Raw genomic sequence first — 10,277 nt, forward strand, 5'->3', positions numbered from 1 at the left:
CTCCCCTTCCTGACTCCTACCCTTAGAAAATGTTTGGCATTCTTATTTAAGCTGCCCATGGTAGAGCAGACTTATAGCCAGGCATTAGGACAACTGTTTCTTCTTGAAAATAGTTGCTTCAAGTACTTATAAACCATATCACTAAAATCTAGTATAGGCTTTATGTAAGGCTTTATGTAATTTTCAGTATTGGTGGTCATGTCATGGAGGTTTTTGTTCAGGCACAATGATCTTTCCCTTTCTACCAATTGTGTCACCCTGTCACAGGCTTCCTATGGTGACCTATAAGTGGACCTTTCACCACACATTATCAAGTGTGATCCACTGTTATCACCATCTGACCCCCACCCCCCCATTTAGCCCGTAGCCTGTGCCCATACTGTGAACATTAAAGTTTTAACATCATCAGCTTAAAGCTGAACTCCAGGCTTGCCCTCAGTCTTGTTCAGTTGTACAGGGTTTTCTTCTGTACTGAAATTACTCTGAATTCACAGTGTGCATGAGAAGCTGCAGGAAGAGCCTGCCTCATTTTGTGGTCATCCAGCACCATCTAAACCTTTCCTTTGCATCTTGTGCTTGGCCTGCCCTTTCCAGTCTTGGGATTTCAGTTCTTTTAATCGAGTAATAGAGGAATTAGTCAAATGCACCATTCACTGGATTTCTTTTAAAATCAGATTTATTAATTATAAACGTATTAAGTAATAGTAATGTTTTTCACAAAGGTATGGTTCTACGGAGCTCATTTAACCACTGTGGATGGGTTCAGGGATAACCATTTCACTGCTGTCATCCTAGGTGTAAATAGAGAACTTCTGATCGCCAAAGATAGATGATCATCAAGAGTGGTAGAAATGAAATGTACTCTTGGATACATGATAGGGGATTTAGAATAATACCATATATATCACTGAAAGTAGAGACAACTCCCATCCAGTATCTTTTTAACTAGTAACATGGCCACAGGAGATGTATAAGATTTCCCTGGGGTTGACTACATCTTCCACAAAATGGATCTGATCGGAATCCTATCCTGTGGAGAAATTCACACTCTGTGAAGAATAAGGAGCTGAGTCAATTTGGGGGAAAGGGATAATAATGTTCACTGGATTGTTAAATCATCACACAGGCTTTGTTGATCAGAAAACACATTTGTGGCAATTCTGCCAGGTTTTCTCTTCAGGTTGTTTTATAATACACCTGAAATTCAGGTCTAAGTCTAACATGTCGGTAGCTGACTGGTTTGTATGCTGAGAATAATGCTACACAATAAGATTCATTATCATGTGCATAGTCTGGGCACAGGTTCACTTTAAGCAAACTAAATGTCATTCAGTTAGGGTTTACAATGACATTAAAAATTATTTTGGGGAAATATTAAAAAAATGTACTTCTACAAAGTGATGGATAAGACTTTAAAAAATGACTGGCCCTTTAGCCTGGACAAATGAATTGGAAATGCAGTACCATAGATCTGTTGGGTCACTGTATTTACAACAAAATAAAATGAAATAAATTCCATGTAAGTACATTTTCTATTTACATTGTGTCATGTGAATTGTTTCCACAGCCTTTCTGTCAAGGTCCACTTTGCTTGTGACAGTGTCTAGGGAGCAAAAATCCATGAACAACAGTGCTGGCAGCCAGTTCTATCTTAGATTAGAGTTATTGGATGACAATTGCATTCAGTCTTGCCTCCAGGTTCCATTTCACATTTCTCTTAGGTTAACTTAGTATAAGGTCTGACAGCACAAGATGCATCACAGGAACCCAAATGAGAAGATGATGCTGCACAGCAGGACAGAGTATTGGAGATAAAGTCATTCACAGGAACATTTCAAGAGAAAGAAATCTGATTGAAATTGTGTTAACATTGGCATGTAGCGATAAATGGGAGATGGAATGAACCAGTCATCTTAATTATAAATTGTAATGGTACTTTGCTCTACAATGATGTTACTATTTGGGAAGAAAATAGAGAATTTTTAATTGAATTGTTTCTATTGAGCATTGCCATATTGAATTTTTTCATATTGAACTTTTTAATATTCTAGTATCTGTTTCAGCATTTTCTACATTTTCTGGGTTTACACAACAAAATGGCTGACCTTTACAAGGTTTAAAGAATATGTAAATGCTAACAATTATCCTTCTATTATTTGTATGATTTTGACCTGTTCTATTGTACCATTCAAAGCTGCATTTTTGTCACTGGTTTAAAATAAATTGGGGAAGGGGGGGGGGGGGATTGCTCTTGGGATCATTTATAGGAGAAACAAATCTACATTATTTTTATGCGTTTCTTTTGCATTATTTTATACATCACAAATCAACTAAAGTGTTTCAAATATGTAGGGCCCAGTTTATATTGTCAAAACATTGAATCCATAAATATCCGTTCCAATCTAAAATTGATTTTACCCAGTGAACAGAGAAAGTCATTTCAGCCAGCTACACATTAGATAAATAGTTGTGAACCTAGTAAGTTATGTACAAGATATATAGTAGCGTCTCCACATCAGTGTTAATGGAATTAAATATTATTCTCTTGTTGACTGCTGTTTGTAACGCACAGTATTTGAATTGCCTCTCCAATTGCAAAAGCAACCACTGGTATCCTTTTATGTGTTTGTCTTTACTTGTAATGGGTCACTTAAACAACCCCTTCAGTCACATGGGAAAAATAATACAGCCGCTGTAAAAGGTTTCTGAAGTTGACTTAATATATACATATGCTGATTGCTTAACTTTCACAAAGTACGCTATATGGCTAAAAGTATGACAAGCTAAAAGTGGACAACGACCATCACTCCTTCTTCAGCTTGTTGGTCATCTCATCCCAAATCCATAGGCATTAATATGGAGGTCCCCCCTTGCGGCTATAATCTCCAATCTTGTGGGAAAATTTTCACAAGTTTTTGGAGTGTGTCAGTGGGAATTGGCGTCTGTTCAGCCAAAAGAGCATTTGTAAGGTCCAGTACTGATGGCAGATGAGAAGTCCTGGCTCGCAATCAGTGTTTCAATTCATCCCCAAGCTATTCAGTTGGGTTGAAGTCGGGGCTCTGTGCAGGCCTCTTGAGTTTCTTCACACCAAACTAGTTAAGGATCTGGTGTTGTGCACAGGGGCACAGCCATACCGGAATAGAAAAGGGCTTTCCCTAAACTGGTGCCAGAAGGTTTGAGGGGCATAATTGTCTCAAATGTTTAGCCACTTGCCTACTGGGGTGTTAAACCCCCTTCCTGTCCAGGCCATTTTTCAGTATTTAGCGCTGCAGTAGTTTGACATTTATTCAGTCATACAACGCTGTACTGAAATTAATTTTATCACTTTTTTGGGGGACAGATAGAGCTTTCTTTTGGTGGTATTTAATCACCACTGGGGTTTTTATTTTTTAATATTTACTATATAATGAAGTCCCGAAAATGTTGAAAACTGTTTCCCTACGTTATGTTATAAAACATTTTTTTTTACCCAATTTTTTGGTAAAAAATATAAAAGATGTGGTCACGTCAGGTAGACACCAAACATGTCGAGCTTAAAAATTGGGTAAAAAGCTTTCCTTTTCTTTTTTTTTTTTACATTTTATTGCTGTCACATAGGGGGCTCCTATGTGATAGCCAATATACAATGACAGGTCCTCTTTATGGAGACATCAGGGGTGTCTAAGAAGTTGTGATACAATCGATATTACACAACGCTTGTAGGTAACAGCCGGTAGCAGAAAAAAAATTACATTCAAGCACGTCCGCCCGTGTATATACAGTGGGCGGCGGGTAAGTGGGCCCCATTTTATTTGGGCCCACTTTAATGGCATTGAGGTGGCCCATTTTTTCTCCTCCCCTTTTTGGTTTTCTGTCCCGGTTTTTTCTTCCCCCGAGTCTTTTTTAGGTACACTTCCCCTTTAAGGCTTACCTGTTAGTTGTTTAGGCAGGAAAATCTTTGTCTCCTGCCCCTTCTTGAAGATTCCAGGTCGCTGTCTGGTGCCTATATAAAGAGGATCCGTCAAGGACAAGGTCACTTGGCTGTACTTGCAACACAGTGAGCTCCCCACCCGCCCTCCCTTCTTTTAATCATTGAATATTTTGTTGCGGCTTTTTATATGATATTGTCACTTCCATTTAGGAAGGGGACTTTAAGTCTGGTTTATGAGTGATTATATATTGCTTGGGTCTTGATGACTTAGCAATTTATGTTTGGTTTAACTGGATTTTGTGTTTAAGCTATTAACAGTTTGAATAAACTTTAATTTAACATTTAACCCAATAAAAGTGTCGCGGCCAATTTCTTCCACAGTTTGGTGTCTGTGTTTTTTATTCAATTTATTGTATTATACCGCCTGCAATCCCATGTCTTTGTATGCTATAGCATTACCAGTACTTTTCACTGGAAACACCTGAACTCAATAGTTTGGAGGGAATAGCCTCTTCACGGCAATATTATATTGGAATGGAATATTATTATCTTGTTGGGTGCTCTCTTTAAAAGACAAAGCAGTGACCAATGGTATCTTTATATGTGCTTGCCTCCGATTGTACTCCAATGTGTCACTTAGAAAACCCCTCCAGTCATAAATTGGAAAAGGAACACATTGTTCGTTTATCGTTCGTAAAGGAACAATTATCATTCGTAATCCAGCTATGCTCATGCAGTTCCAAAGGGCAAAGTTGAATCAGGTTATATCAGATATATCATCAGTGCTGACTACAGAACTAATTTTTTTTTAAATGGCTTCAGAAAAATTGTCTTAACCTATCCTTTGAGGGTCTGTTCACACTAGCCCACACGCTAAAACACTCAGTGTGATACTGCGGGGGTGTCAGTGTCACACTATTGACTTTTTTTTAAACTTTATTTAAAGTGTACACTGTATTCAGGTCTAAATACTGTGGTGCAATCCAGTGTGCTGCAAAAAAATTTAGCATGTCTGTTTCACACCACTCATCACACCTCCATTGCGGTGTGAACAGGACATATAGAAATCAATTGTTTTCTTTGTGCCCTAGCAGTGACTGGCTTTGTTCAGTTGCTGGAAAACACCACCGTTCATGGTTTGAAAGAGTCTTAAGTGTTAAGATCCTGACTTGTAGCCATTCCAAGGTATTTGTTAGGTGTCTTTGCCTGTGGACACACGTGCATGTATGAAGTCTTCCCTCTCTCTTGTTAAACACCCTTTAAATATGTGAGTAATCTACGTCTCTCTCCTTATCCAGCCAGTTATATTTTTATTGCAGTGTTGTCAGTCTAATTCCGTTTCCCAGTCCCTGCACACCAGCTTGTGTATAATCAAGTTATAAAAGTTCCCTACCGTGTTCAGCATGCCACATTTTTCACATTTACACATTGTCTGCTTTGCTCTTATTGAACTTAACACAGCAAAGTAGATTACATTTTCTTCGGCAAATTCAATGTAATAATGGTTGACTTTCATTTTTATTCCCACTTATACTTGTTCACATCTTAATGTCTGTTTTAATTTCCTTTTTCTCCAAAGCTTCGCCACCTTGGCAATGATGAGGTACATATCGTGTGGTCAGAGCACAGTCGGGAGTATCGTCGTGGCATTATACCCACTGAATTTGGAGATGTGCTACTGGTTATTTATCCAATGAAGAATCACATGTTCAGCATCCAGATCATGAAGAAACCAGATGTAAGTCACAACCCTGTCAGTCTTATTTCAGTTATTTCGTAGGGATTAAAGTGTATGTATAGCTAAAACCTTTTTTGTTTTCAATAGAGTAAGGAAGGGTTAAAACCCCTATTATTATTTTTTTGCAGTCTGTATCCTGCGGGAGATTTACCTTCGCTTACGCTCTTGAAGACGCAAGACGAAAGTGAGAGGAAATCTCCAAACATTCGTCCTGATTTGATCATTTCCTTTCAGCTCACTCTTTTGACAACTCTTATAATTTAGGATGTCTTCTTACATTCTGACTCTGTGGCAGTGGTCACCTGGACAATTGGAGTGGTGAATCTCCCAAGCAGGGACACACACTGCAATTTCCCAAAAAATTCTAACATGCACTTTAAAGAAAGTCCTCATCAGAGTCCTCTTTGGCTCTGTCAGGTGTGGCTGGATCAGACTCTTTGACCTCTTTGCATCTAGTGTGAGATTTTTGACAGACAGTGCACTCCGCACAGCCAGTTTAGGTCACTTGCCCAAATCTGTTTGTCCATAAAACCATTCAGTAAAAGGCGCTACCCTCACAGGGGGTTTCCAGCATTACACAGATACAAGTAATATTCAGCTTCAGTCACAAAAAGGTAAAGCTGACAGTTTAACTATAAAAATTATTGCCCGGGGTTAATTTGCACTTGTTTCAAGCAGAAGCGTATCTTTTAATAGAGAGACTTGCAACAGCAGTGGTGAGCGTATGCAGCAGTCTATGGTGTAAAATCTGAAAGACATATTTGTTTAGTCCTGTCCATATGTATTGTAATACATTTGCAAAGGAAAAGACTTCTGGGTAAATGCCATTGTTTTATGGCAGGACTGTAGTCAAACGCTTTATTTAGTGGCTTTTTTAATTATCACGCAGGCTTTGTTGATCAAAAAACACATCTGTTGCCAATACTGTTTCTGCCAGGTTTTCTAATCAGGATGTTGTTTAATACTCCTAAAATTCAGGTCTAACATGTTGGTACCTGGTTGGGTTATATGGTCAGGATAATGCTATTGTTACCTATTTGACAAGGTTTTCTGTTCTACACATTCTTTTGATCCTCAGCAGCTGCTGGGTTGAATGCCTCACACATGACAATGTTTATGGGCCACACAGCACTGATGACAGTTACATCCTTTGTATTGTGATTTGGAAAATGTAAATGGTTTCTATTTAACATTGGTCTCCTACACAGATCCCATTTTTTGGACCACTCTTCGATGGAGCCATTGTAAATGGCAAAATCCTTCCAGGCCTGGTCAGAGCGACAGCCATTAATGCCAGCCGAGCTCTTAAATCTCTCATCCCGCTCTATCAGAATTTGTATCCTTTTTGCATGGAGTTTGAGTTAAAAAAAAATGTATAAATCATTTTTCAGTTCACAATTTAAAGGTTGATATGCTCATTCTTAGAGATATGCTATTTTCTCATTGAGTCCTGCATTTTAAGCCATTTATTCCATGGGTCACAGTTTCCTCATGAGATATAGAGGGCGGATGGGACAAAATGATAGCTTCTTTGTTGAAAAGGATGGCTCTTCCTTTATTTGAAGCAATTTATGGCAACCCAGGTCCTGAAAGCTGATCTCCATGCAAATTGCTAAATACATATTGTCTATGCGATTTGTATTTCTGTCAAACATCTGACATCACTGATCTCCTCCCCGCTGAATGGAGCCGGAAACAATGCTGGTCCTTCAGCTGTCATTGCTCGGGTGCAGAAGCCAGGCAAGAAGCTATTGGAGCGCTTTGAAATAGAAAGGTGACACTAGGGGTCTAATAGACTCCTAATGTCATCTTAAGAGTACCTGTCAACACTAGTATGCTGTCACATAGGGGGATTTTGCGCCCCCCTATGTGATAGCAATTCAGTGAAGTAAAAAAAGTTTTTAAAAAATAAAATAATAATAGTAAAAATTATTTTAAAAAGTTTTTAAAGTCCCCCGCGAGCGCAAACGTATTAATGCAAACGGGCGTTGGGTGCACCTATGTACAAAAACGACAATCCTGCTACATGTTAGGTATTGTCGTGTGCGCCACAGTGAGAGGAATGATTCTAGGGCCTGTATTCATGGATATCTCTAAACTGGTGACCTGTACCGGCTTTTAAGGCGTCGCCTATGGCAATTTGGGGTACCATAGTTTGTCGCCAATTCATGGGCGCAAGCAGTTCGCATTATTGGCGTATTCTGACCCTTTGCAACAACACTTGAAATTTAGGTCAGGCACCTCCCATTTCTCTTGATCGTTGATGAGATGATTCTATGCCTTGATTGGAGTCCATCTGTGGTAAATTAAATCGATTGGACATGATTTGGAAAGGCATACACCTCTCTATATGAGGCCTCACCGCTAGAAATGCATAGTGTATCAGAGCAAAATCCATGAGGTCAAAGGAACTGTCTACAGATCTCAGATACAGGATTATTGCAAGGGACAGATTTGGTAAAGGCTACCAAAAAATTCTGCTGCACTGAATGTTCCCAAGAGCACAGTGGCCTCCATAATTCTCAAATGGAAGTTTGGCACAACCAGGACTCTTCCAAGAGCTGATCACCCGGCCAACTGAGCAAACAGCTGGGGGCGGGCGGGGCTCAGCGGTCCTTGGTAAGAGAAGTGACCAAGAACCCAATGGTCACTCTGACTGAGCTGCAGAGATCCTGTGTGGAGATGGGACAAAGTTCCAAAAGGACAACCATCCCTGCAGCCCAGCTAGGCACTGCTCACCACCTGCCCAATACCATCCCAACAGTGAAACATGGTGGTGGCAGCATCATGCTGTGGAGTACTTTTTCAGCAGCAGGGACTGGGAGACTGGTCAGGGTTGAGGGAAAGCTGAATGGAGCAAAGTACAGAGATATCCTCAATGAAAACCTGTTTCACAGCGCTCAGGACCTCAGACTGGGCTGAAGGTTCACCTTCCAACATGACAATGATCCTAAGCACACAGCCAAGACAACACAGGAATGGCTAAGGGGCAACTCTGTGAATGTCCTAGAGTGGCCCAGCCAGGGCCCTGACTTGAACCCTATTGAACATCTCTGGAGAGACCTGAAAAAGTCTGTCCACCACCAGTTCCCATCCAGCCTGACTGAGCTTGAGAGAATTGCAAAGAAGAATGGCAGAAAATTCCTCAATCCAGTTGAGCAAAGTTGGTTGCGTCATACCCAAAGACTTGAGGATGTAATTGCTGCCAAAAGTGCTTCAACAAAGTACTGAGTAAAGGGTCTGCATACTTAAGTAATGTGATATTTCAGTTTTTTCTTTTTAATGAATTCACAGACATTTCTAAAATTCTGTTTTCACTTTGTCATTATGGGGTACTGAGTGTAGATTAATGAGATAAAATGTAAACAACTGTAGTATCAGGCTGCAATATAACAAAATAACAAAAAACTTAGCAAAGTGAAATGGGTCTGAATACTTCCTGAAAGCACTGTATATTGTGTTTTTGGGCACTAAAATTAACTCGAGTGTATTTTTTACTAAATTTTTGGTTTTAATAAAGAGTTGCGCTAATATCGTGTTACATGCAACTGCCACCATTTTATTCTGCAGGGTCATTGTTTTCAGAAAATATATAGAGATTTATCAAAATCTGGAGCAGTTGCCCAGGGCAACCAATCAGCTTCTCTCTTCAGTTTGTTCAGTTAAGCTTTGAAAATGAAACAGAGCAGCTGATTGGTCATCATGCACAACTGCTCCAGATTTTGTCTGCTCCAGTGTTGATAAATTCCTCTCATAACATTTTGGGGGTTTTAAATAATGTTCAGGCCTACTATGTGGATTATAACACATCTGCTAAAAGGTTAATTTAGTTTTGTTTTTTCTTGGACTTTTTCTTTTAATTCAATGCTTTTTCTTACCATAAATGATAATTTCTTACCAGTGTACTTCTGGAATTGCTAGGGTATAGACGCTCCAGAAAGTGTCAGTTTCCTAGCACCGCCCACTCCCTCATGGTATGGCATATCTCCCCTCTTCTGGGGGTGGCTTATTACTGTCTGTGCTGGCCGATCTCCTCTGCCCTTCAGGGGGCAGCAGTGACAGATCAGAGTGGCAAGGTAGGAGTAGTTTTTAATACAAGGTTGCTTTAACCACTTCAAGACCAGGTGTTTAGACCCCCTTCCTGGCCAGGCCATTTTTCAGTGTTCAGCGCTGCAGTACTTTGACTGACGTTTATTCCGTCATGCAACGCTGTACTGAAATTAATTTTATACCATTTTTTAGGGACATATAGAGCTTTCTTTTGGTGATATTTAATCACCACTGGGGTTTTTATTTTTTATTATAATTAGGAAAAATTACAGAAAATTTTGGAAAAAAAAAAGTTTTTTTTTTACATTATGTTAGGAAACATGTATTATTACCCAGTTTTTTGGTAAAATATAAAAGATCGGATTTATTATTCTTTTTTATGTGTAACTTTAAATTTAGGGGGGACTTCATTTTTCCACTTCCACTAAACTTTATTGCTATCACATACGGGGGCTAATAAAACCCCCTTATGTGATAGCAAAATATGTGACAGGTCCTCTTTATGGAGACATCAGGGGTCTCCAAGACCCCTAATGTCACCTAGGACCCCCCAAAAGAAGCTGATGAAGCAGAGATCTG

At 39.5% G+C, this 10,277-nt stretch overlaps 1 protein-coding gene across 3 annotated transcripts in view; it reads left to right on the top strand.

Moving 5' to 3' along the window:
• RALGAPA1 (Ral GTPase activating protein catalytic alpha subunit 1) overlaps positions 1–10,277 on the top strand; it is a 200,366-nt gene that overhangs the window by 142,473 nt on the left and 47,616 nt on the right. For all 3 annotated transcript variants that reach the window (XM_018554588.1, XM_018554585.1, XM_018554587.1), the window contains exons 37-38: positions 5,490–5,648; positions 6,857–6,984. In XM_018554588.1, the coding sequence (XP_018410090.1) occupies positions 5,490–5,648; positions 6,857–6,984 (287 nt within the window). The remainder of the gene's footprint in view (positions 1–5,489; positions 5,649–6,856; positions 6,985–10,277) is intronic.

Source organism: Nanorana parkeri, unplaced genomic scaffold, assembly GCF_000935625.1.
Source record: "Nanorana parkeri isolate BGI_ZX_2015 unplaced genomic scaffold, ASM93562v1 scaffold165, whole genome shotgun sequence".
Classification (NCBI taxonomy): Eukaryota; Metazoa; Chordata; class Amphibia; order Anura; family Dicroglossidae; genus Nanorana; species Nanorana parkeri.